The sequence below is a fragment of the Apus apus genome, chromosome 1 (assembly GCF_020740795.1).
Source record: "Apus apus isolate bApuApu2 chromosome 1, bApuApu2.pri.cur, whole genome shotgun sequence".
NCBI lineage: Eukaryota > Metazoa > Chordata > Aves > Apodiformes > Apodidae > Apus > Apus apus.
This window is the reverse complement of record NC_067282.1, coordinates 193,430,795-193,458,345: the sequence shown is the minus strand read 5'-3', so window position 1 is coordinate 193,458,345 and position 27,551 is coordinate 193,430,795. Positions and strand designations below refer to the sequence as shown.

The following is a 27,551-nucleotide window of genomic DNA, read 5'->3' as shown; positions in this document are numbered from 1 at the left end:
GATAACTGGAAAAGTCGTTCTAACAAACTGAAGGATAATAGACTTTTAAAAGTATTTTTTTGATTCAGACAACACATCCTGTTACCCAGCTCTACTAATTACAATCTATTAGCTTTTAAAAACATATCACCTGGTATAAACTGAAAAAAAGAAAATAATTAGGGACATTGACACTAGTTATAGATCAAGAGTTTTTTAGATGTTACAGAAGAAGATGCAAAAAATACAGAAAAATTTTGCCATTCTCATACTGTGCTAGTGTCATCACCTAACAATGCAACAATATCGTACTTAAAACCACTTCTATCTTGTTGAGAAAAAAACAGCTACTTTAGCTAGTAATTATTGTTAGGTTCAGAAATGTAGCAACTGATTTATTTTAAAAATACATGCATTCTCTTCCAAAATAATGCTTTTATTTGTAGCTGTAAAAAGCTAATGTAATTACACTCAGTTTATTGTGGCACTGGAAGCAGAATGTAGTTGCATATTTTTCCCTGGGTTTTGTATTTACAGCATCATAAAAATAATATATGCATCTTTAGGACTTGATTCTGTGACATTTACAAAATTCCACTGAGCTGGGAATCAAGCCTGCAAAATCATACTCATGGGAATATATTCCCCAAGTCAGGTCAGCAAATAAAAGCTCCTCACATGAGTAAGGCTGTAAGAATAGACTACAGGAGGTCAAGGTCAGTGGTGAGTTTTGGCTGAGTCAGGGTTGGAGGATAAGGCCCTTATGAATCCTATAAATAGTTCATTGTTAAAAGAGGTCAGATTGAATTCTGGAAGTATTTTGGGAAAAGAAACCACTGCGTGACTAATGACGTATACCTACCCAACCCCCTCTGCTTATTAATGTGACATTTGTTGGGAACCAACACACATAATAAATAAAAGATATTTTTGGGATGTGCGAGGGAAATGTACTCATATTTTGAGAGAATAATTTGAATGTATTTGAAGTGTTGCACTGTATCAAAGGAATGGTTGTTAGAGCACACCAATAAGGTATTAAAAGCTAGTGGGTTTTATTGATTCTGATGGAGACAGGAAACTAGGCCAAGGATGCTAAGAGTGGGATTTACTTGCAGACATGGGATTTACTTCCTGTCCTATCCTATCCTATCCTATCCTATCCTATCCTATCCTATCCTATCCTATCCTATCCTATCCTATCCTATCCTATCCTACCGTATCTTCACTTTTGTTGGTAAGGGTTCAGTAAACTTGACAGGTGATGTTACTGCAAGCAGCCACTCCCACCTTGTCCTTTCTTCTCTCAAGGTTATTCTTCAGTTGGATCAGTTCTCTGGTCTGGAAACTATGCCAGTAGCGGCTGGGCAATGGACATGAGCAATGCTGAGCCAAAATGACTGCTTCTTTCATCCTGAGCATTAATGGAAAGTGTTTGGCAAAGGCTATGAATGAACTGTGCAGGTCTGACACTTCACTGCTGCCAATACAGAGAGGTCTTCTTTCATCTATTCCCCTCCCTGTTGCCAGCTGCACGTTACCACCGCTTCCCTTTGCCATGGCTGTGGCACTTGAAAAACTCTCTGTGACTGCAGACACTTTCATAACTTAACATAAAATTAAATCATTACCAAAAAATTAAGTAAGTAGATCCAGCAAGTAGAGCTGTATCACGGAGGCACCAGCTGTGCAGCACAGGTGGCAAAGAGTCCGGATGACCTGAGAATGAGAGCAGGAAGTAAAGAAAGGAGAAGAGAAGAAAGTATGGGACCACATTATCAACAGCTGTGAGTTGTTAGATGAGTTGCTCATCAAAACACACAGTAAGGGCCCCCTTCCATATTACCTTGCATGAGATCTAATTGCAGGCAGGCAATGAAAGGGACAGTCCCACTTCTCCCCCACACCTCCAGCTCCACATTCCTGGTAGCGGATGGGAGGGGACAGGAGACCCAGCGTCTAGAATTGGGTTGGATTATGCAAAATGCACCCTAAAATAAGTTATAAAGCAGGCTTTATCATTTTCCCTCTGCAGTTACTATATTTTTTTCATTAACTAGAAGGAGCCTAGATAAAGAACTCATACTAGAACCCTGGTTTCAAAACAGCCAAACCTCAATGAGATGAAATTCAACTGATGTGTTCATCCTGTGCTGTCCCTGTCTGTACCCTCTACTCTACCACGCTGCAGCCTTACAGCTCAAAGGAATACATTTTTGCTAAACATTTTTCTATTTTACCATAAAAATGACAATGAAAATGAAAATACACCTAAAAACTGAAATAAATTTGAACTATTGTGCTAATAAATGCATTATTATATTTGTTCCCAAAAGTGCTTCAAGTCTGTTGCAGAGTATTGACACTGTCCTCTTGCAATGCAAAATGAAGTCAAAACAGAAAGACCACAAAGGAAAAAAGGGCAAGTTTCTAAACACTGCTGGTGAGTCCTAAAGAGACTGGAGCTGGAAGAATAAACATAGAGCAAAGAGCTCCTTCAACAGCTGTTGAGACAGTGCTGTGCTCACAGAGCTTTCATCGGCACTAGCAGGGGTTGGTCTGTGGAAAGAACAAAGGAGCCACAGAGCCTGGGCCTTGGAGGAAACAAAAAGGCCACTTGGACGGCAGTCAGGGACTTTGTTAGGTCCCATTCTCTTCCCCACCCTCCCTTCGAGGAATACCTTAATTGTTTCAGAAGCCTCTTTGGCTTAAAACATGTTATTGGCTTGAGCACATTATTGACTTCAATGAAGCTATTTAAAAGCAGAAGGTGCTGTTCAATGTGAGCATGAATAGCAAGATGGATTTTTTTCCTTACAATGATTATTTATTAAACAAGGCATAGAACAATGCCTTCATGAAGCACTGATATCTGTAATGGATGCTGACTGACTTTAGTGAAACTACTGTGATTTATGTTGATATTTTGTGATCAAAGATACTGAAAAAATTTTATTCGCACACACTGAAATAAATGTGTTTTATTCTACCACCTTTGAATTGCACCCTTCGTTTTGAATACCAAAATACAGATCTGTAATTGCATATTGTTTGTGTTTCTGAAAGGGTTTAATAGAAATATTGACCCCCTCCCTGAGGAAAAACAATTTATTTATATATTTTGTGTTTGACTGACTGAAAACATTCTTCAAGGAAACAACTGTCTAGACAGGATGACAATAAACCCTCTGTTGCTGGAATGGCGGGAAAAGAGCTTGCTCTCAGTAAGCAGCACTTCCCAAAGAAGTCATGAGCTGTTTGCCAGGCTGTCATGCATTTAAATAATTATTTCAGATATTCGTTCTTCATAAGAAGTCTTAAGTATAATTTCCTGATGCGAAACGTATCAATGAGTTATGGCTCTGTATGTTTTGTTCCGTGAACAAAGCTTTATTCTGTTGAGAGAGATAAAAAGGATGTTACAGCCATCAATGCCAGGACAGGGGGCAATGCTTAATCAGGCCCACACTTGTTCCATGGTATGATTTTGTAATTCCAGACACACAAACAGCTTGAAGAGGGATGATGGGCACATATACAATTAGCACAAAAATTGTTAGTGGTAAAAATGGCTGATGATGCTCATAATGCAATCAGTAGGGACACTACCACTTTCTGAGGATTTGCCTGACTATGGTCAAGACCCAATACAGCAAAAAATTCCAGGGAGATGCTCCCATTACTAAGGTGAAAACAAATTCCTGATTTAAAAAAAGAATAGAAAAACTTCATCAGTCCTGTGTTTTCTAACAGCTTTAGTTTCCCATCCCTATCCTGGAGGTTGCTCCATGGGGCTGCACACAGCTTCAGCTTGGCTCTAGAAAACCAAACTAAGGGAGAGTGATAATCAGAACGGAAAACAATATGAAGTGAAACCCGCTATTTGGTTTCATGGAGCAAGCAAAAAGGAAGCAAAAGACAGAAATGGGTTATAACATTCATTTTACTTGGCAGAAATCAGAATTTGGGTTGTTTTCTTTTAAACCAAAACTTCTTTTTCTTTCTAGCAGGTTCGCAGATGTTATTGAGAATATATCAGGCCCTCTGTCTTAATTCAAAGCCTGCTGAAAGTGTAAGGCATTTTTAGATACGTACTTATGGCTTTTGCACCAAGCTTTTAATTTAATGTATCAGGGCTGAGGTGGTGTGACACGCTGTGCTATTACTTGAAGTGCTCTGAATGAGTCAGCTTTGTGGTTTCTGAGGAATGTGTTACGCTTCTAGGAATCTAACCTGGATCTCTGGGCCTGTAGATATGGCCTCTAATAACAGCTTGGGCCACTCTGACTGACAGCTCAGAGAATCATAGAATCATCAAGGTTGGAAAAAACCCTCAAGATCGTCAAGTCCAACCGCCTGCCCTACAACCCCTAAACACTAAACCATCTCCTGAAACATCATATCTAACCGTTCTTTGAACACCTCCAGGGACGGTGCCTCCACCACCTCCCTGGGCAGCCTGTTCCAATGCCTCACCATGCTTTCTGTGAAGAATTTCTTCCTAATATCCAATCTGAACTTCTCCTGGTGCAACTTGACCCCATTTCCTCTTGTCCCATCACTGGTCACTAGGGAGAAGAGGCCAACACCCACCCCACTCCAACCTCCTTTCAGGTAGTTGTAGGGAGCAATGAGGTCTCCCCTCAGCCTCCTCTTCTCCAGACTAAACAGACCCAGCTCCCTCAGCCTCTCCTCATAAGACCTTTTCTTCAGACCCCTAGTCAGCTTGGTTGCCCTTCTCTGTACCCTCTTCAGCACCTTGATGTCCTTCCTATACTGCAGTGCCCAAAACTGCACACAGTGCTCGAGGTGTGACCTCACCAAGGCCAAGTAGAGGGGCAGGATCACCTCCCTGGCCCTGCTGGTCACACTATTCCTGATGCAGGCCAGGATGCTTCTTGGCACCTGGGCACACTGCTGGCTCATGTTCAGCTGCCTGTCAATCAGCACCCCCAGGTCCCTCTGCTGGGCAGCTCTCCAGCCACTCCTCCCCAAGCCTGCAGAGCTGCCGCGGGTTGTGGCCAAAGTGCAGGACCCAGCATTTGGCCTCGTTGAAAGTCATGCAGTTGGTCAAGCCTGTCTAGATCCCCCTGCAGAGCCTCCCTACTCTCAGGCAGATGGACACTTCCACCCAACTTAGTGTCATCTGCACTTACTGAGGGTGCACTCTATCCCCTCATCCAAGTCATCAATAAAGATGTTGAACTGGAGGTGCCACAGCACTGAGCCCTGGGGAACACCACTTGTGACCAGCCACCAGCTGGATTTAACTCCATTCAACACAGCTCTTTGGAGCCAGCCACCCAACCAGTTTTTTATCCAGCAAAACGTGTGCACATCCAAGCCACAAGCAGCCAGCTTCTCCAGGAGAATGCTGTGGGAAACCTTATCAAAGGCCTGGCTAAAGGCAAGGTAGACAACATCCGTGTGCCTTCCCTCATCCAATAAGCGTGTCACCCTGTCGTAGAAGGAGATCAGGTTAGTCAAACGGGACCTGCCCTTCATAAACCCTTGCTGACTGGGCCTGATCACCTGGTTGTTCTGCATGCACTGCATAATGGTACTCAGGGTGATGTGTTCCATCAGCTTCCCTGGTACTGAAGTCAGACTAACAGGCCTGTAATTTCCCAGATCATCCCCTTTTTCCCCAGTCTTATATATGAGGGTTACATGGGCTGATTTCCAATCTGCTGGTACCTCCCCAGTCATCCGGAACTGCTGATAAATGATGGAAAGTGGCTTGGTGAGCAACCTCACCAGCTCTTTCAGCACTCTTGGGTGCATCCCATCCAGCCCCATGGATTTATGCACATCTACGTGGTGTAGCAGGTCACTGACCTCCTCCTGGATTGTGGGGTTTACATAATAATGAGCTTTACATAACAAGCTCTAAATTTGTGAATTACTTTTAGCAGTTGTGAAGGAAATAGATATTAAAGGTAGAAGTGAGAAAATAAAATCAGCAGCTAACAATGGGAACAGAGGAAGAAAAGGAGAAAGCCCATCCCACTTCAGAGCAAGAGCATTAGGTGCTATTCAGGTGATGGTGGCTGTGGCAAACAAATAGTGGTATCTTGAGGAGGAAGAGCAGCAGTGGATTAAGTTTCTTCATGGCATTGCAAATTTTTATGCAAGGCCATTGGCTTTTTTTCTTAACTATAGGGCTGTACAGCCCCAAATCTGCAATTGTGTGTTGTTACTTGAAAGATGGTGTAACTTGTAGTAAGGAGGCACTCTGAGTTTCATTTTAGTTAATGCTGACAGCAATTGTCAGCATTTTATGATGTTTCCTGTGATAATTTAAAAAGTCTGACTGCTAAAGTTAATAAATTCAGAAACTACATCACTTTCTCCACTTACTGTGAACCTCATTTATTTGATTGTAAGTATTTCCTCTGGACTATATAAACACACAGGCAGGCAGGCAAACCATCTGCTTTCTCTTAAATACATTTTTGGCAACTGACTGCAGATGTATGTATTCCTAATCTATACCATGACTATAAATTAAGTTCTCAAAAATAAGAAATTGCCAAAAAAGACATTGTGGTGGAGTCTTCCATCCCCCAGCCCATGGTTGACAGTTGGACTCAGTGACCTTAGAGATCTTTTCCAACCATGACAATTCTGTGATTCTGTGAAGATACAACAAATGAGACTGTTATCTAAACCAGAAGTGGATTTATTGTAATTTTCATATATAATTGTGATTTTTTGAGAAAGCACAGATAATTACACCATGTAATAATAGTGACATTCCCAAGGATCATCAGCAGTGTTGGACCTTCAGGAGTCCCAAGGAAACACTCATCACTTGAACTAAAGAAACTGGCAGAAGTAGTATCTTGTCTTTTTATATGGCTAAGTCAATGGAAAAAGGTGGATTTAAAATAATTTGATGGACAACAAAGGAACTTGTTGTTCCTGACTTCAGTTCTGGGAAGACTGACTGTAGTTCTACACAGGTAGCAAACTTTTGTTGTTTCTTTCCAGATTCTCTCTTCCCCATTCCCTTCTGTTCTGTGTCCTTGCTCCTACCAGTTCCTTCAGCTCCTGTTGGTACCATCTTCCTCAGCTCTACAAGGTTGCTCTTTTCATGTTTCTCTATCTCTAAACCCTGACAGTCATCATGAATCACCTCATCCCATCCTGTTTCTCAGATGTCTTTATCTGTCTAGCTACCACTTCCTTCTTCTCACTGAAAAGATAGAGAAATTTCTGAGAGAACTTCTCTTGCTTTGGCTTCAGGGACTAACATCAGAGAAGCTTCCAAGTCCCTGGGTTCATTGGAGGTAAGGTCCCATTTTATGCCAGGAGGCTCGGGAAAGCATATTTATAAACTTCAGTGAGACATTGGACATAAAAAAAAAATGAAGAATCCTTTGCAGTGAAAAACAGCCTGAAGGAAAATTTTAACTGTTTCCTCAACAAGGTTATCCCAATGCACACCTGACCATGAAGTCTTTACTTGTATGAACTCTTTCAGCCTTTTCCCGAATAAAGACTGTGGAACAGATCCTTTGCACAGGCAAGGAGTGAGTGGATCTCCTTCACACCCACTTGTCTGCGTAGCTACTCAGCAGCTCACATCACACAAGAACATTTCCCATTTCCTTTAAATCAGCTCTACATAGAAGAACAGCATCATCATATGATTCTTGGTCTGTAAATATTAGAGAATAATTCATCCATCAGTTATGTGGCCTCTCTTTCAGGAACATATGACATGGTTGATTTTGAAAAAACAGTGACAATCATTGTTTTTTTCCTTAAATGCAGGATCAAAATAGGCAACTATATTTGATTTTCTTTCCCTTTAGAAAGAGTATCTGGCTGTTACAGCTAGATGCTTTGTGGCCCAACTCCACATTTCTTTCTGTTTTGCTTAACAGTAGAAGCAAAAATTCTGCCAGTTGGCCTCATCCTGGCCTTAAAAGCCCTCTATAGCTCTGGGCACAGCAGACTTTCTCCATGTGAAAACCTCCCTTTTTGCACATACTTACAGAATCAATCATTTAATTAGCTTTGTTTCCCTCTTTTGCTTGCCTCTCTGGTTACCATTCTCAAATACTCATACTCATTAATCACCCCCACCTCAACTCTTAAAAAATGCAGCCATTTGGGAAATTCTGTTTTCTGCTTTTGTCTCTGAAATAAATATCCCAGTCATGTTTAAAAAATTTATTTCACAACAGTGAAAATATAAGATGAAATTCTTTCACAACCATTTGTTCCAAGTAGCTTCAAGAAGAATGTAGATTATGAAACCTGTAATAAAATTGTAAAAGTTGGCAATACAGAGTTTGAGAGCAAGCATTTGTCTGCTCTGCATTTTGAACATCAACTTGCCTTTGCAGATGTACCTAATTCTCATCTGGTCTTTGTATGTCTTCAAAGCTTAGCGACGAAGGGGAAGATCTTGGTAGTCGATTACCTCTTGGAACTGATTTGAGCTGTTCTGTGCCCAGCACGTGTCAGCCTGGCATGTGCCCTTGCAGCCTGCCCACTTCTGTGCCCCTTCTAGCCGCTGACAGCAGCCAGCGCAGGGCAGAAGGCAAATGGTAATTGCTGGCAGGCTAGAGGTAGCCCTGGAGTAGCATCTTCCCAGTGCTAGAGGTATTTTCAAAAGCCAAAAAAACGCTCCAACCAGCCAAACGACAAAAACTCCCAAGATTACGTACACTAAGCTTTACCTCCTTTACTAGCAGATGAAAAGCAGGATGAGGTCAGTCCTGGCCTGAGCAGACATCCCGAGTTCTGCCAAAGCAGTCTGAACAGAGAGACTCAATCTATTCAACTCAAAAAGAGAGCATGATCTCAGAACAACATGGATGCTGCTGGAAATTCTAGGAAACGCCTAACACTTCCAGGGGGAATATGTGGAGGGCAACAGATGACGGGGCCTTCCGACCAGCGGGCAGCTGAAGGCTGACACCAGCCCTCACCCACAGGCAACTGCTGAGGTCACCCGGTGGCTGAGGCCTCAGAAAGGATCCCCCCTTCCTCCGGCGTGCCCCGGGCAGCGCCTGGGCGCCAGCTCCACCGGGAAAAAGCGGGACCTGCACCTCGGCGCGGGCTGCCCCCGCAGCGGGGCTCTCCCCGCGGCTGCCGCCCCCCGCAGGAAGCGGAACACGGCCGGCCCCCCGCGCCAGCCCAGCCCGCCCCGCGGCCGGCGGAGGGGCGCGGAGGGGCGGGGAGCGGCCTGTCGCTGCGGCCGCCCCCGCTGAGCGGCACCAGCCGCGCCCAATGGGCTCGTGGTCGGCGGCCCGAGCGGGCGGGGTCGTGGCCGGGCCGCCTGGCAGCAGCGGGGGCGAGCGGGGCGGGCCGGGCCGGGGCGAGCGGGGCGGGCCGGGCCGGGGCGAGAGGAGGGCGCGATGCTGCTTCGCCTGGTGGCCGAGTTTGACCTGCGGAGGGACGTGGCGCCCTGGCTGGCGGCGCGGGGCTGGGCCGCGGCTCTAGGTAACGCCGCGGCGGCTGCTGCTGCTGCTGCTCCGGGGCCCCCGCTGCCCGCGGAGGGCCGAGCAGAGCCCCCGCTCTCCTTCCCTCGCCCTGCCCGGCCCGGTCCGGTCCGGCCCGCGGGCGGGGAGCCGGGCCTGAGGCGAGACCCCGGCTGCGGCTGCCCAGGGGCCTGTGCCCTGACCGCGCCTCCCAGTCGGGGCTGCCCCTCCTCGGGCTGGCGGCGGCGGCCGGGCCCCCTCCGGAGCCGGGCAGGGCCGGGCCCCGCTGCCGGCGGCAGGAAACCCGGGCTCTTCCCTCCGGTGCCTGTGGCCGAGGGGACTCGAGGCGGGGAAGCTTCAGGTCTTCAAGGAGCCTTGCACATGCCGAAAGCTGTTTTGCACGTCTGTTAACGCTCCGCGGCTGGTGTCTGGCTTCTGCTTCACAGTTTGTTTGTTTTCCCAAAACCAAGTTTTTTAGCGTGAATCCCTCTCCCACGCTACTCCCCTTCCTGGGGGGGGAGAAGGAAAATAACAACCCAAACGCCTTTTGTCTAGGTGGTAAATGAGTGCTAGTTAAAATGAAAAAAAAAAGTGTTAGCTGTGACAGCAGAGTGTGATAGCTGGTGTAGCGAGTGGTTGGAAAAAAGAATGACCCGTCTGTATTCTTGGCCTTGTGGTTTTTTGCTTGTGTTTGTTCCCATTCATCTGCAGGGCAGCTGGCTCAGTTCTGCTTTTTCAGAAGCCTTAGTCTAAAAAGACTCCAAATAATTATTACTTCAGTAGATAGACGTTTGCTGATGTTCCGTGTGATGAACTTAAAACCTCAAGTCCTTTGGTTGCTTTTAATTGACTCAACAGCACCTCAATCTGTGAAGCCAGTTAAATATTTTATCAAATAGTTTCATAACTTTGTTGGAGAGAAACCAGAAGGTGTCAGCTCTTACTGGTTTTATAAAATAAAATTATTGTTTACATGATAGCATGCTATCAGTTACAAAATCTGCTAGAAAGTATACTTTCACATATACTAGGTGGTTTACTAAAGGAGTTTGAGGCAAAATTCTGAAATTTTCCATGCATGATCAATTGGTCTATGAATTTGTCAGTTAATCTGTGATTAATTTAGTGGGTTCATTAACCTATGCCTTTGTCATAGTGATCTCCAGATGATGCTGGCTTTTGTTTGGGAAAGGGACAATTGTGTGTGTACGCTTTTTAAAGTGTAATACAGACTCCTTGTTCAGTAAATGCCCCTGGTAGTACAGGATCAGAAGAATCTAGGTTGACAGGTGCATCTGATCAGATACGAGCATCGCTGTATTGTGTTTCGGATTTGGATTGTAGCTTTTTCCACTGAAGTAATACTGTTTTATATGGGAATGTGAAGGTGGGAGGTAGGAATTTGAAAAGATTAACTTAAACATCAGAGAAATACCCATTCACATGAAGCAAGTAGTTTTTAGGAGTCATGGTACTTTTGTGTCAGTGGTTTCAGATGTTATAGTTATTAATATTTATTATTTTCTTTCCTGAGGACTTCAAAGCCCTGGATAGCATGTGAAAATTTCTAATTGCATGAGAGCTGAGAGTATCTATGATGATGGAAGAGGAGCAGCAGATAAAGACAACCAGCCTTTTTCTCTTTATTCCGCTTATTTTTGTATGAGCTACATACAATGGCCTTCAGTAAATCAAATTCTGCATTCTCCTCAGGATGTGGATAGCAGTTGCTTGCTGGGCAGGTGGGTTGGGTTGGTTGTTTTGCAGCCCTTCATCTACCGATCTAATCTGTAGGGATGAGGAAGAAGTTGTAATTCTACACAGAGAGTTTTACTGCGGGACCTTCCAAGAGCAGAAATGATTGCCACTTCTTCTTTGGCTCCATATTCCTACCAACAATATTCAGTGACATGAAACTCAATTCTGACACAGAACGTGTCTGGTGATAGAGAAAATTAATTGTCTTGGGTATTTCTTACAGACCTTCTTCTCTAGCTGAATTCTGTTGGGAGGAAGTATTTTATGAGAGAGAAGTGTGGGGACCGGAGTAACTCATCTGGAAGGTTTGAGGTGGTGGTTAAATTCCAGGAAGGTTCCACTGAGTGGAGAGCAGAGTATATGATTCCCTGAGACCTTCAGTTATCACCACCTAGCACTAGCATAGTGATGTTTTAGTGTACTTTAATCTGAAACCACTAGAAAGTGATGTGTTGTTAAATGTACACTAAGGTTTTTCGTTATCCTCCCCCAACAAAATACAGGATTTATTTCCTTCTGATAATGCTTCTAAAAAGTGGTTGTTGTTTTTTTTTTTTCTTATCACTGCAAGCTGCAGAAGCCAGTTCATAGTATCAGGCTTTGTGAAACTAAGTTTCACACAGCTTTCTTCTAGCAATGGCTGGTGATAACAGCCAAGTAAATAGTGTCAAACGTGACTAAACACTTGTGTAGAGTTGTGGATAATTCCTTTTCTTGATCCTTACTGAACTACAGGCTACCTTTATCTAAAAACCAGCTGTCAACCATATTAAGGGCAAAATTTCAACTTGTAGTGAAAGTTCCATCTGAGATAAACACATTTGGTAACTACAGTGGTTAGAAAACAGAAAGGCAGCGTCAGGAAAGCAGATGTTTTTGTCACGACTTCCAGGGGCCTCTGATGCCGTCGGTTTGCGACATTGTCTTAAGTGCGACACTTGATCATTTTTTTGTGTTTTCGTTTTTGTTTAGCACTGCTTTGTCCAGATGTGCTCTTCTCTTTCTGGGTCCATCCTAACTTCCTGCTCATCTGTTTCCCTTTTAATGCCTCTTCCGTTCACATCCCAAATTATATCTCTTATCCTGCATTGCTCAATTCCTTTGTAGGTATGTTGCATATGTATATATGATGCTGAGTCTTGCGGTTCTTGTGTTTTGGGGAGGGAGGGTGTTGTAGAGCTAATCTCAGAAGATATAGTCTATTTCCAGGCATTCCTTTGGGATGTTGACAGGGCAGGTGGGAGCAAATGATGCTAGTTCTGTCTCCCTGTAGTGTTCTCTGGATTGGAGTGCAACTTAACTGTTTGAACCCCATGTTGTCTAATGGATAAATGCCATTTTTATTTATTTATTTCTCTGTGAATGGAAGATATTGAAAAAGCACATTCCATTTTCGTCACAAATGTAGTGGCCATTAGAATCACAATTATAATTAATAGCAAGGATATTATGTAAATCATTATTTCCTGTGTGTTTTGAACTCCTTTAACTATTTTGTGTTGAAGTTTATCAGACTTAAGTCATAGCACAAGAAATATTCTCTGTCTCACTTTCTAGAATGGAGGAATTTTCAGCTGCACAAAGAAGTATTTATATGTAAAAATCTATTATCTTTAAAATGTGCATAAATTTTATGATGAACCAGCTGAAATGAAAAACCTGTACCTTTTTGATACTTATAATTTCAGATACTTCTGACAATTCATTGATGCTCTACATTGTCAATGTTGAAAGAAATGGAAAAATTATTTATACCTGGAAGGTAAGTGAGTCTTGGAACTTAATAAAAACAGAAAGCAGAGAATAGCACTGTATGTGTATCTATGCCTAATTGAGTTCTGGTAGTTTAATTTTTTTTTTTGCAGTGAGGGTTAGAACATGAAAACGTATCTGATTACAACATTGCGGCATTGGGCAATGGGAAAATACCTGTCTCCACTTCAGACAAAGGTTAAGAATGATGAAATGGAGAGCAAAGTACTGTCCTGATGAAGTCCATTGGTTTTTTGCTGTTTTTCTTAGGGCCAGAGTCTCACCTAAAGTGGAATGCCATGTCTTTAACAGATAAACTCTTCTAAAGCAGAACATTCTTTCACTCTCAGGATTTCTCAGGGAAAATGCATGCTCATTGTTTTAGTTTATTATGTTTCCTCCTACCAATATGTAAGTCAAGGTGCCACTTATCTGACACTGACTCTGCTTCTGCCTTTTTTCTTTGTCATGTTATGAGTAATCTGTAGCACTTTATTGCTACAGATTACTGTTTATTTGATGTCTTGAAGAATCTGGAGCTATACTGTTTAATTTTGGAGCTATCCTTTTTAACATAGGATTCTGCTCTCTGTGGCATATGTATAGCTTTTAGGTTGCAAAAAAGCGTTGCCTGTAGGTTGAAGAGATTTTTTTAATGGCTTGAGGTTTCCTCTTGATGGGATAAGCAATGTTTCTTTTCTGTGCATCTTGGAGAAATCGGTAGACCCAGCTGGATTCTGGAGGATCTTTGGTTTTTGAAGAGCACAGATTGAAGATAGCAGAATCCACTAGAATAGGACTGCCTTTTTTTCCCCTCTGGCTCAACAGTGCTGAAACTTTTCAGCTTACCTAGGGTTAAGGGAAGAGGTGAGGCCTTCATGGAGGTTTAATACACTAACCGTGGGTGGATGTTTCCTTTAGTACAAGTATAGGGAGGGAAGTCTGTACAAGACAACAATAACCATAAAAACAGCACTAAAGAATGTGTCAAGTTTGGTTGGGTTGTTTTTGTTTGTTTTGGTTTTTTTGTGTGTGGGTTTTTTTGGTTGGGTTTTTTTTGTGTGTGTGGTTTTTTTGTGTGTGTTTTTTTTTGTTTTTGTTTGTTTGCATTGCTTAAAATTCTAGAAAGTCTTAATAAAAGTAACCCATCTATCTCCCAAAAGGAGATCTAGTGCTGCATGTGTCTCATGTTGCTGCTTTCTTGCATCTATGGACTCTCACACTTAAGCTTTCTTGTGTTTCTGATACTGTAATCCAACTGCCTCATATGCTGTTCACGCTCTTACAAAGGGCACAAGGGATGACTTGTAGCTTGAGGTTCACACATCTAATATGTCTGCCTGTGTGCTAGGTGTCTAAGCTGCCGCTGTAGTCAGTAGGGATCTGGTCAAAACAATTGGTGGAGCTTAGAGAGCTGGGCAGTTGTAGCCTGTACTTTGGGAGGAGCTATGTGGGGTGGAAGAGGAGGGCAGATGCCCACTAGACTCCATTGACTGAATAGACCAGTGACTCTCGGGAGGATTTAAACTCCTCAGCTTAGTTTCTTGAACTTAGAGGTAAAGGCTGCGTATGAAGTCACTGAAAATGTTCTCTGTGGTTTCTCTTTCCTAATTTTGGAAATCGAGTGACCTCTGCAGCCTGTATGGTAGGAATGGATGGATGACAAAGCCTGATAACTGGAACTAGCAAACTGCATCGCTGTGCTGCAGTTTTCACCTCTCAAATGCCATCCCAAAGGATATGCTGCTGCATTTTATTTTCCTCTTCTCTCACCATGATAAAGTAGTCTGATCTTTTACTCCTGGGTCAGTCAGCCTGCTGAAGAAACAGCATCTATTTACTCTTCTGTTGGGAAGGATGCTGACATATTTTGTTTGCTTCTGTTGTAATTGTTTTTTACACTTGCTAATGGGCAAACTGGAAGATTCTTCCTGGAGTTTTCTCTCAAAGAACAAATGTATCTTAAGGTGGTATTGCATTAAATATATTATGCTTCTCTCAGAAAAAAGTTGTTCATAGTGTGTGGTGCACATTTCTTTCTTGGATCAGTAAGAATTGTGCTCATCAGCTGAAAATGTTGGTACCCACTTAGATGCTATTGATGTCAATGGGGTCAATACCTACACCCCCATCTGTGTGCGTGATAAGAACATGGGGGTAAGCCTACCCCAAGGTTCTTGTTAGTCTAGGTGGCTCCTGCGTTGGTAGGAGCAGATGTGGTGGCCCAGGCCATACCTGCATAGCACTCACCTAGTGTCCTGAACAGGCTGGGTCCTGAGCTGCTGACACTGTGCCTTTCCTGATGTCTGTGCTTTTGTTTACATAGTTGTGTCTGTGTCAGTGGCAGTCACACCTTGGGACTGCAATACCTTAAAGCAGGACTGAATTTTTTTTTCTTTCCCAGGACTAGAATGCATGTGTTGGGAGGATTGTGTATCTGTGTCTGTCTTCTTAGACTTTTTACCCTTTACTATTGGCTTAACAAGGATTCAGTGTAAATGTTCCTTTTCTGAAACCATCCATTGACAACATATGGGTATAGCTCTGTGATTTTGGAGTTTAATGCAAACGTATCCATTCAGATTTACGTAGAAAAAAAGACTCTTGGTGTATACATCTTGGCAAATGCCAGGTAGTTTTAGGCCCAAATTCAACATTTGTTTTATATTTTAAAGCAAGTTTGTAAAAATTAAAGTATTCTTTCTGCTGTGCTCTTCTGCTAATATATGTCATGACACTGGAAAGCTTACCTAGGGAACAGACTGCTTTTAGTGTCTGCAGCTAGTCCTTCTGTTTCTTTAAACTTATGTTGGTGAAATTACAGCTTCTAAAAACTACAGCTCTTACTGACTTGGTAAGGCAGTTTAATATCTCTCTCTCTTTTTCTCTCTCCCTTCTTCATGATAAAGTATTTATAACTAATGAGCTACTGGTTTTGCAAGGCACTGCTATATGCCTGTGACCTTTCCTGTTGGTTTCACAGCAGCAAACATTAGCTGTGATGTCAGTGAGGATGGTGCACAAACAGCAATGTAAACTAAACTGAGCTGTCCTGGCTTGTTCCCTAATAGATACAAGTAGAAAGCAACTTTAGTCTGCTGAGTGGAAAGAAGTCAAGTGCATTCTGTGAGAAATCAGGAGAAGGTGGAGAATAAACTTTATTTTCAAGCTTACCTTAGAGTATTGTGTTGTACTGTAGTCTTAAGTGTCTCTCTTCTGTTACATTGATACTTGGTGTAAAGGAAAATACTTGGGTTGGAATGAGATGATCTTTAAGGTCCCTTCCAGCCCAACCCATTATATGATTCTGTGATTTTCAACAGAAATGAGTTATAGTGTCAGCACTTCTCTTTTGCAAAGCAATACATGAAATAATAAACATGAAAACAAGCATCTTAGCTTATGCACAGATAGGGGCACTGATGTCCTGTTACCAATCTAGTGAAGTATATTTTTGAGTAGCTAAGTGCAGAGGATGTTAGAATTTCAGATGTGCTCAGAAATAATGCTTGTTTGTGCAAGTACTTGCTTAATGTTAAATTAGGAGGCCCATCTCTTAATATAAAGACATTTTGTTTTCCTTATTTAAGTCAGAAGTCAAAGACTTTTGTCATTGCCTTAACAATAATGAGACACTCAGAAATAGACCCCCTAGGAAGAGAATAATCAGCCTTTTGTTTTAACTTCACAAAGCAAGATGCTGTAACTTTGTAAATAACCACAGATTTCTCCCCTCTTCCCGTAAGCTGCAGTTAGAAACAATGATACCCACTGTTTCAGTACAAGCTTATGTGACTGGATTTGATTTCAACAGTTTAGCAATATAGTGCCTATACCTAAAGTACATTAGTGGACTTCAGCTTGATTTGGTATACAATAAATGCTGCCAAACAGAATTTAATTCAATTTAAAAATAAATAAATTGATAATTTAAAGCATGGTAAAAGTTAGCAAGAAGAAAAGTTTTGGTTGGTATAGTCTTAGAAGTGCCCCAGGCAAAATCATTGTATGTTATTACCAATAAGCCATAAAGGATGTGTATTATGTTTCTTTTCAAAGGCAGCAGGCTAATGGTATCATCTGAGCTTGAGAAATATATTTAGCCTTCAAACAATCATTTCCTAAGGCAGAGCTTTTTCCAGCCTGCAGCCAGGTCACTGGAAGCTGCGTTTGGTGGTGTTTGATGTTTCTGTGCTCCCTTTTGGAGCAATGACCTGCTGAGTTGGTGAGTGTTGGCTGTTTGGAATAACAGCCTTGAATCTTCCAAGGGCCATAGCATCTCTCTTCATTCTTGTATAGATGTGTCTCTTCCTGGCCCTACTGCCTATGACTGAACTTAGTCTAAAATCAAAGTGAGAGAGAGAGACTTGGCTTGTGCAACAGTTGTGGGCTGTGGATTGGCCACATTTCAGCTGCATCCCATGTGTTGGATTTAAAAAGAAAAAAATTAAAAATCTGTGTTCTTTTTCTTCCCTAGCTTTCTTGAAATTAGATAATTACCTGCCTGTTTATAGGACAAGGGAGTGTGTGAGGATGTCTGTCAAGGGACAGGGGTAAAGGGGGAGAGAGGTAGGAAAAAAACCCCTAAAAACTATATTTAACTTTGTATGTATTTACATTGTCTCTGTTAATTTGTTTTCATCCATAGGGAAAACAGAGAAGTACTCACATTGGATTGTATGATCTTCAAACTAAACAAAATGAGGTGAGAGCAATACCAGTATTCTCCCTGGTGAAGACAGTGCTGTAGTGATTCAGATCTTGATGCCTTGCAACACCGTGTATTGTGTCCTTAAGGAGTATATGCTTGTTTGGAACAGGAGACGAGAGGAGGTATTCTAGTGATGCTCAGTAGTATTAAGATGCAGAATGTTACAGAACATCTGAATGACCTGGGAGCAGTAAACCATCATGTCTTTATTTCTAAACAGCCAATTCAAGCCCTTTCCACTCCTTCACACTGAATCTGTGTGCTAAGAAGTAAATGTTTCAGGTTTTTTTTTATTTGTGCAGCCTTGGTTTGTTTGGTGCTACTGTTTGTAAGAAGTTATTGTGGAACTGAATGTACTGCAGTTCAGTGTCTGGAATTATGGTAACAGGCCTGTGCGGGTGTCCCTGTAGCTGTACAAAATGGGTGAAATTTAATATTTACATAAAGGCTGCTGTGCTGCTCTGGTGGTAACACAGAGTTCAAAAGAATGAGTAAAAAATGAACAACTGAGGAAAAGGAGAAGTGATAAAATGGAGGATTGAAATATGGTTCTTTTGTCCATGAAATCATTTGCCTTAAAAATAAAAGTCGTGTACTGGTCAGCTATGTTTTCCTATGGAGGAGTAATTAGATGGCTTTCTTTATATAGTTAAAAAACATTTATTGACATTAATGTATTTCTCTGTAGCACCTCTATATGTTTGAGAAGGATCTACACATAATCAGTTGTTCAGTCAACAATGAAAGGACATTATTGGGTAAATATGTATTTTATCATGACTTTTTTTGGTCATATTAAAGATTATTTAGTTTAGTAGGTTGATACATTTGGGTCTATAAATACTTAAATGTATTTTGAACTGTATATTGCTCACAGCAGTCTATGCATTTTCAGAGGATCCATCACCAAATGATGTAGATAAAAACAAAGACAGAGCTGTAATGATATTATTGTTTTATGAAAACAAAAATCTAAGACAAAACCATCCTTTGTTCATTTCCTCCCCCTGCTGTTATATGTGCCGTCTACATCCAGAAGAGCTTCTGTTATTTCTTTAACATATGTTTTTGTTAAAAAAGTGTGTGATGCTTGCTCTGTAAGAATGTTTTATAAGATTAGTATAAAATATTCATTTTCACTTTGTTATTCCCCTTAGCGGTCAGCTTCCGTCAATATACAGAAGAAGAAAGAGTAAGTCAGCTGTTACAGTCAGGTACTACAAGTGGGCTGTTTTAATACTGTTAGAAATGTTTTACCCTTTTGCTTCCCCCCGCCCCAACTGATTTCTCTTTAGAAAACAAAATTGCTTATAAAAAAGAATGTTATCTAAAACATGCTCTTTTTGCAGTATCCAAGTATTTAACCTTGCTAATTGAAATTCATCCCATTAATAATGTGAGAGTCCTGAAGGCTGTGGATAGCTGTGTTCGAGTGCAGGTAAGTTATTCAGCTAATCTAAATACAATCCTATTTTCATTCACTATGCTGAAGAGAGAAAAAGTAGTTGAGTGCAGAGTTATGTCATCTTGCAACTGTTACAGAGGTGGAGTGCCCCTGTTTCTTCATAGAATGAAAAAAAATTAGAAACTTCATTAAGTGTTTGATCTAGAATATTTCTCTGACATGAAGGATACTTTTTACTTCAGTCTCCTGAAGCTTGCATAATGATTGGTGACTATTAGTCTGTAACAATATATTTTTTTATTAATTAATTATCATTAGTGTGCCAGTCTTAATTTAAAACTATGTAAATATCTAGCTAAAAACCCCAACATTTTAAATAAGTGTTATAAACGACATTGTTTACTTACTTACTTTTGTGAATACTTTCTCTGTAGTTTCTTTATCCAGTTGAAGGCAGAAATACTTCTACAGAAAGTCGCCTCTTGCTAGTTTCAGAAGATAAATGTGAGTGAATATTTTGAAAGTACATTGTAATTCTTTTACTTTAGGGTGATCATTACAAGTTATAGTTTTTGTAGACTTTTATTAGAAAAAAAATTTTAAAAGGATGTGAGCTATTCTAGGTATTCCAAATGTTTGAAAATTGGTGTAATTTAATGGTATTTTTTTCAATGTTAGCAGAATGGCTAGCTTTGACTGCAATTATTTGCTTAGTCCATGCATTTGTCAATTATTTTTACTTTAAAAAAGCTAAAATGGACTTTTATAGCTGCCTGTGTAAATTCAGAGCAGATCAATTACTTGTGAGAGATGGATTGTGATTTAACACATGACAAGTGGGATGAGAATAGGGCTTATTTTGCATGTTCAGCCTAATGTAATGGGAGAGAATGAATAGAGGTGAATGCTTGGGAAAGGCTATTCATCTCTCTTTCAGTCTTGTTATAGACTGAGATCATTTTTCCCATCTTTTTGGAGAGGCTTGTCTTCTCTGCTAAACAAGACAACATGAGGTAGTTTGACTTAGGTGGACAGAGTTCACCTCCTAATACATTCACATAGTGCTGTGAACTGCATCAGAAACGTGTAACATTGGCTGAGTGAATCTTGCACCCTTTGCTCCAGCAAACTACCAAGAACTTTTAGGAATTTTGCATGGGAAGGGACTGTGAAGTGGCATTTATGCTGGGAAGTGAAGCAAGGCTAGGATGAAGCCTCAGGGTCAGGCATGCAGCACTACACACTGTTTATTTGTACCTGTGCCCCGTGGCTTGGTTTGGCATGTATCAGTTAGCAGTGTCCTGACAGTGCTGTGCTGATGTGGGCAGGGAACTGCTTCCAGGAGGTGGTTGTGTCTGAGGCCACCCTTAGCACAGGAAGGGAGAGAGCCTTTGTCTGCACAGGCAGCTGTGTTGATATATCACAGATTTCCTCTTACACCAAGTTGAACTTGCCTGGCCCTGATGTGTTCTTATAGCTTTCTACAAGGTGAAATTGTGTAATAGGCTGTATAAAAGCATATATAAATGTACATGTTAACAATTCTTTAAATATATTTTAAAGATATCGAACAATTTGACATTCATGTTGTTGCAGAAGAAGAACACAAAGTGGTAAGACTCAAAAAATTTTGGGTTTTGAGGGTTTTGGTTTTTTTTGGTGTAAGTGAAAATTTAAACATCTGTAATTTTAGCTGTTTTGGTAGTTTTAGACTTGGGCAACACAAAGTACATCAGAGAAGGTATTGGTAGTATGGCAGCTTGTGCAGCTAACCACAAAGCTGACTGAAAAACCTGTATACTATGTGATCTATGAGGAAAGTTACTTATTTTATTAGTTTTTGATTTTTGCTGAATGCATCTGTATATTAGAAACTGGGAGTAAATATAATGTAAATACATTTTTAAAACCATTTGAAGTATGTGCAGAGTCGCCTTCCTAACTTTGCCTTTTGGGAGTTTGTGTGTCCTACTAAAGGTTTCATTTAAAAAACAAGCAAACAAAAGACATAAAACTTAGATACACTCCATGTACTGTGAATGTTCAATCTCTTTCTCCCCTCATCTCTTTTTCCTGTTTTTAATGTGAATTTGTCTTTAAAAAATTGTGGATGTTTTTCTTAAAATATGATTAATAAACCTACATCTAATATAGTAAAAAAATTTGTTTTTCTTTGTTCACTTTGAGCAGTGGTGAATTTCTTAGAAGCAAGGAAATCTCAAAGAAAATATTTGGTAGTAGTTGTACCCTGGAAACTGTGCTTCTGGTGTCTTTAAACTGAACACCTCGCACACAACAAGGGTGGACTTTGTGCAGCTAACAAGTAGCATGTTCCCTCCAAGCACCTTAGTATTTGTGCCTCTTCTGTCATTCCTTTTCTATTTGAACCACAGACTGCATAATTGTTACAGAACCTTATATGACTGGCAACTTCTGATGTTCTTTCCTTTCCTTCCTTTCCTTTGAATCCCTTTAGGTGATTCAAAACTCAGATCAGCTTCCAAGAGCCAGAGTTGTAGATGATCTCATTTGGGCACAATGGGATATGGTGGAACAAAGGCTCTTCTACATTGTTCCAAAGGTGAGATGAAAGTCATTCTAGTAGTTTTGTTCCTGGCTGTCTCATGACAGTGAAGTTTTGAGTGTGTGGGGTAATAATAGTTGAGTTTGTTTTTCATTATAGTAGGCTGTTTTGTTCCTGCCTTGGAATAACCCAAAGCAAAACCCAGACTTGCCTTAACTGCTCTTTGTGTGTAGTAAATTGCAGAAGACTGGATCTTGGTGCTTTCTATAAAAATCAATATGTTTATGGTTGTGGTTTTTTTTTTGCTTTAAACAAGTGTTTTGTTAAAAATAATCTGAATATACAAAAAATTGCTGTGAGCGTAATGCCCCTGTTCTAGAAAAATCACATGGAGAAGGTGTGTTGTACACAGACTTACTGAGGGACCAAATGAGAACAGGTTTTTGGCTAGAAATCCTGTAGCTCTTTGGGTTTGGTTGGGTTTTTGTTTTGTTTTGTTTTGACTGAGGTACTATTTGCACTTGATGTATTCTACGTAAATGAAAATAGATTTTTCTTAACTCTTCTTAGTCTCCAAAAATGAGCATTAGGAAGTGAACTGTGATGCAGAAACATATTTCTGTTTTTGTTTCTGAGATACCCTTTTTGAACTGACCAAAATAAGATACAGCTCCTTTTGCTATATAGGTAGTTAGGGAAAACGTGTTTTTTAACTTTCTAGAATGTGTGTGTGTGTGTGACATGTAACACTGTGCTTCAAGTGGGAGCCCACGCAATTATAGATGATTGGCAGATAAAGATCTGAGGCAGGAAGGAAGAATGTCAGAGTGCTATTGTGGAGGGTTCTCTGTGGCTTTTAAAGTCATCTTTTGGCCCCTGACTTCTGCATGTCAGTTAGCAAAGTGGACTGAGTATGTAGAATACTGGAGTATCAAGTCAGTTTTCAGTCTATATGATATGCTTTCTACTTCATCAGTTACAAAACACATCCTCTTAATTTCAGGAATCAAGGAGTACTTTAAAATGTGTCCAGTTTTATCCTGATGAAAATTTTAACTCAATAGTAAGTGGTGACTATTTTATTATACAATGATTTTGAGTTGGGTATAATAATGTGTTCCAGGCTCTGATACAGAGGTCTGTTTCAGTGTCTTTTATTATTGGAACTTTTGCAGAGGAAAACTGGAGGTTTTGTTTCCATTTTTTATTTTGCATTATTTTGCTTACAAAAATATGTTTGGTCAAATGCAGATTGCACCACAGTAAGGAAACTTCGGTGGAATTGCACAAATAGTAACGTAGAACTAAGTGACATTCATGACATTTTACTGATCAAGTCAAGTATTAAAAAGTAGTGTTACCATATGCACTAGACAAAGAAATCCTGTACTAATTTTGTGTCAGTTTTAAGTGAGGCAAGAAGTGTTGTGGCCATAATACAGAGAACAAAACATAAAAATTAGAGCTGTTGGACATGTATTTGTTACTAGGCTTTTGTCCCAGTGGCTGAAATTTGCTCTAATGAGAGAGGTTAAATATCTCACTATTTATTTATTTATTAAAAATAATCTATTTTATGTTTGGGGAGGAAACTGTAAGGATTAGAGGAGAATAAATTAACTTTAGGATGTTGAATCTGGTGAAATGTGAGTTTTACACATTTTACTGGGTTGAAATATTAATCACAATATGCTGACCTCACTAAATAACAGGATTGTTTTAATTTTTTATTAACAGCTGGAATCACACCTGGATATTTCTGTAAATGACACACAATTACAGTAAGGTTTTTTTTATGTTTTGCTTTAATTTTAGTATGTAGGGTAATGTTTTACAAACCTGTGTAAAATTTTTGTCCCAGCCACAGTATCTTTCTTTGCAGTTGCCTACATGGTACTGGAATATAAGAGCAATATGAATGCTGTGTCCAAACTTCCAGTTCCTCTCATTTTCACAAGGATCAACTGTAAAATGTAATTTAATACATGACTGCTTTTTGGTGTAATTTAAAGAAGTTATTTGTCTAAAGAGCTAACTATAGGTTAAGCCATCCTTCCTCTAAGTATTCTGTACCTTTTAAATTTGTTTTAATCCTGACCATTATCTAGTAGTGATGTCAAAATTCCTGTCAAAGGGAGCTGTTAATTTCTGTTACATGTTTTATGGGGCAGTTAACTAGACCAGTAGTTCCTTTTTTTTTTTTAGCCTGTGAGACACTGTACTCTTGTCTCCTCCAGCATGCTATTTCCAGGCAGCCTGCACTTTCAAAGGCTGACTGCTCTGATGTCTACTCTAAGCATGACTGCATCTGAGCTTGTCTCCTTAAAGCTCAATTTTAACTGAGGAAAACCTAGTCAGGATGGTCTGACTTTCCGTCACAGTTCATTTCATCCTCATCTGTATCTTCAGTGAGTTGAATTTACAATCCAAAAGGGCCTCTTTCTCTTTGTGAATAAAAGGGGAGGCTGAAGCTGCTAGATTAGATATCAGTAACTGTGGCTTTCAGAATGTCTTGGTGCTATGCAGAAGGCTTCTTACAATGCTTTTGTACCTGCAGGTTGCCCAAAATGGGTAGTGTATCATCTTGCAGTTAGTACTGAAAAAATCCAAATCTTATGAGCTTCAATGGTATTTTTTTGTCTTCAAAATTACTGCAGAAGACCTAGGGAAAAATCCCTACAGGATCAAAATATTTTCTGGAAAGAAAACCAACCAGCAACAACAACAACAACAAGACAAAAAAACCCCACAACAATAAAAAAGCCAGAGCAGACTGACAGCGATCTCCTGTTTCATGTTCTGCACGGCAAAAATAGGACTTGTAGTTTTTAAAGATCTGTAAAACCATTAAAGCGCAAAAGTCATGGTATAACAGGTTCCATGTGAGTGCAATCTTTATGCTTTCCCTTTTGGATATTTCTGCTGAAGTTAGTGTGCCTAATTGCAGATTAAAATGTAGCTTTACAGACATAAGAATATCCTAGAGTTAGGCTGCAAAGCCTTGGAGTTCTCAAGTATGATGAATGGGATTTCCAGTTCTTCATCAGAGCTTGCTTTCACTTTGATGTGTAGGAATGGTTGGACAATGCTGCAGTAAGTGAATATGAAGTTTGCAGGTGTAACCAAAATTGCTGGTTTTTTATATCAATGTGCAGTCTTGGGTTTCTCATTTTTAACAGCATTGGGTGGATTGGTTAAAACCTAATTTAGCTTGAATTAGGGAACACTTGATTATAATTTAGCTGGTTTGTTTTGATTATATAGTGACTGTTCTCGTGATCTTTGTGTTGTGATGAATCTCTGTGGATGAAGTTACTTATTTAATTATCTTTATTTGCTCATAGACTTGTGAATTTTGGATATGACTACTGTAAAGACCAAGATGTTGTATCTAAATCTTTGAATCTTCAGGTTTTTACAAGTAAAGCAGGTAATTAATAAATAAAAATATTGTCAAAATTATTTACACTAGTAATTATGGAGCAGTATAACCATAATTGATTATTAAATTTCTTCATAAGACATACGTATTTTTTTTGTGTGTGTTAGAACAATTTAATGCTAAAGATGACAAAAATGTGTAAGGAAGTAAATTCAAGATAGGTTGTGGCTAAATACTGACACAATATGTAATTGTGTTAATAGAATGGATATGTGTAAATGAAGCAACTGCAATACAGATTCTAAGAGCTTATCCTGCTGTTAGTATATGATACATAGAAGGTCGAAGTGTGTGATACTAAAATGAGTATGTTATACTTAAGGGTTGAGAATATGTACAATTCCTTAAAGCTAAAATGTTCCTTAAACCTTTAGGATTTTGGAGTCTCCCTGCATCCTAATGCATGCCATGAGCTTTTTTGATTAAAAACTTGTCTCAAGGCATCTGTTCATCGCAGATGCTTGCATTTTCAGCTTCTAAATTAGACCATACTGCCAAGCAGAGATGGTATCTAATTAACCCGTGAATAGTCAGCAGAGCTGGATAGGGATATGTTGTGCTGCAGAAGTGGCTTCACATCTCACTTCTTCAGGCGTGCTGTGCACATGAGCCAGTTGCTGAGGTATTTACAAGTTGCATTGAAACGGCCATGAATGCAACTCAAGTGAAGTACAGTTTCTTGGAGTTTTTTCTTACCAAGGCACACAAATATCAGAGGGAATGAATCAGAAATAAAAGAAAGCCCAGTTTCTATCTACCGAATGTAGATTAGGCTACTTCTTCTCTGTTAGCAAGACAGAGTATTTCTTATACAATCTGTCCAATAATGGAAAATGCTATTTATTTTTATATATATGTTTCCTTTTAAAACTATGCTTCTCTAGAGTTTGTTCAGATTGAAGCATCCCCTTTTAGTTTAGGGTGAAATTCAGTCTTATTCCAACAAGACTGTTGTTTGAATACCCTGAAGCAAAATGTTCTTTTCCATCTGGTAACACAGTATTTAAGTGCTATGTGGAACGTTTCACATGTGTTTTTCAGTGTGCATAATGTAAAACACGTAATTTGACAATTACACTTACTAAATGAGATTATTGTGTCTGGCTTTTAGTTGGATGTTGTTTGAAATTGAGGACTACTTTACAACTTTTTGAGTAAATGGCAGTTTGGAGCAAATGCCTGTGGTGTTGAGACTGTATCTAGTTGACAAATAACACAGTGGGCAATCACACCAAAAGTTCCCTTTTGTGCCTCTTGTTTGTGGTGATTTACAAAACTAGAAGCACTTTGGGGTGCTGTTCTGCGGAACTACCTGGATGTTTCAGGTATTAATGCTGATATTCCTATTTGTATCATTTGGACATCTCTGGCAAAGAATAATTGGCATAACTTCAAAATAAAATATTCCATGCAATTTCCCACTTAATACAATGTTTTTTGGCTATTGCCAGTCTGAACTCTGAAATCACTTTTTCTTTCTTAAACTCCTGCAGTAGAGGACTAGTAGCCCTGATTCTTATATTTAGCACAGACAAAAGGTTTCCAGATAAGAATCCCTACATCCTTCTAGATTAGCTGAGATCAAACAGTATAGTCTTAGAATTAACTTTGTGTCCAGAATTCAGTGGTTATTTAAACAACACTGGGTTGTTATATTTTCTTTTAGTGCTTTAGAAGTACTTGTCAGTTAAATTTGCTTGGTGTTAAAAAAAAATACGCAGACAATAAGATGACACAAACTCTGGATTACCATCACCTAACTTTACCTGCCTAGAAGTTAAGCATCTGGACTATGTTTATGGAGACAAATAGGCATCTCCAGGGGATGATTGCTTCTATTCATATTTCTTCATTTGCTTTGTAGGAGTCTGAGTGAGAGATGTCTGGAGGGCTGAAGTTAGGTGAAACAAGTCACTCCTAAGCCAGTATCAATAGACAAAAGTCCCTGGTGCAATGCCAGGTTGAGATATTGGTACAGCCTTATGTCTCGTACTTCTGTATGAACAGAAATGAGAAATTTGAAGTTAGTTTCCCAGGGAGACTTTCATGTCTTTATAACAGACTTTTACAGTGTCAGTGATATGATGTTTGTGTCAAGTGTAATTGTTGTTTCTTGAATTCTGCTAAATGTAGTAACTCACTGTTACCTAGTATAAGTATAACTTAATTTTTAAATGGTTCCTTTATTTTACTTTGTTGTAGTTAATTTCTGAAAAGATAAGAGTCCGTTCAAATATACATTCATATGGGTCTTCGCAGCTTGTGGCATTTAGCTACAGCCCTTACTGTTTGTAAATAATTTTCATTAAAATAAGTGTAGGAGACTTGGTTCTGCCTTTGTGTAAAACAGTTACCCAATAGCTGAAATAGGATATCAAGCTTTCCCTGCGTCAGTACACCCCAGCTCTGATCTGCAGAGAGCGCTGGTAAGGGTAGGAAAGGAATTTGTTTTATATTCTCAATCTCTGGTTGCTCTAATGGGATTGCCAATATGTTATCAGATCTAACATTGCTTGGACACTTGCTGATCTGAGGTGGTCATG

The 27,551-nt window shown here is 40.0% G+C and overlaps 1 protein-coding gene across 7 annotated transcripts in view; it reads left to right on the top strand.

Moving 5' to 3' along the window:
• The window catches only part of GSAP (gamma-secretase activating protein), an 85,351-nt gene that overhangs the window by 29,310 nt on the left and 28,490 nt on the right, over window positions 1-27,551 (top strand). For 2 of the 7 annotated variants that reach the window (XM_051643730.1, XM_051643514.1), the window contains exons 1-12: window positions 9,340-9,438; window positions 12,863-12,936; window positions 17,575-17,631; window positions 18,326-18,395; window positions 18,795-18,851; window positions 18,987-19,075; window positions 19,477-19,546; window positions 20,606-20,655; window positions 21,519-21,623; window positions 22,570-22,629; window positions 23,304-23,347; window positions 24,911-24,996. In XM_051643730.1, coding sequence (XP_051499690.1) covers window positions 9,354-9,438; window positions 12,863-12,936; window positions 17,575-17,631; window positions 18,326-18,395; window positions 18,795-18,851; window positions 18,987-19,075; window positions 19,477-19,546; window positions 20,606-20,655; window positions 21,519-21,623; window positions 22,570-22,629; window positions 23,304-23,347; window positions 24,911-24,996 — 847 coding nt within the window. In that variant the 5' untranslated portion in view covers window positions 9,340-9,353. Of the gene's footprint in view, window positions 1-9,339; window positions 9,439-10,950; window positions 11,159-11,193; window positions 12,282-12,862; window positions 12,937-17,574; window positions 17,632-18,325; window positions 18,396-18,794; window positions 18,852-18,986; window positions 19,076-19,476; window positions 19,547-20,605; window positions 20,656-21,518; window positions 21,624-22,569; window positions 22,630-23,303; window positions 23,348-24,910; window positions 24,997-27,551 lie in introns of those variants that run through there. The other 5 variants (XM_051643660.1, XM_051643578.1, XM_051643858.1 and 2 more) reach the window with 5 other exon arrangements.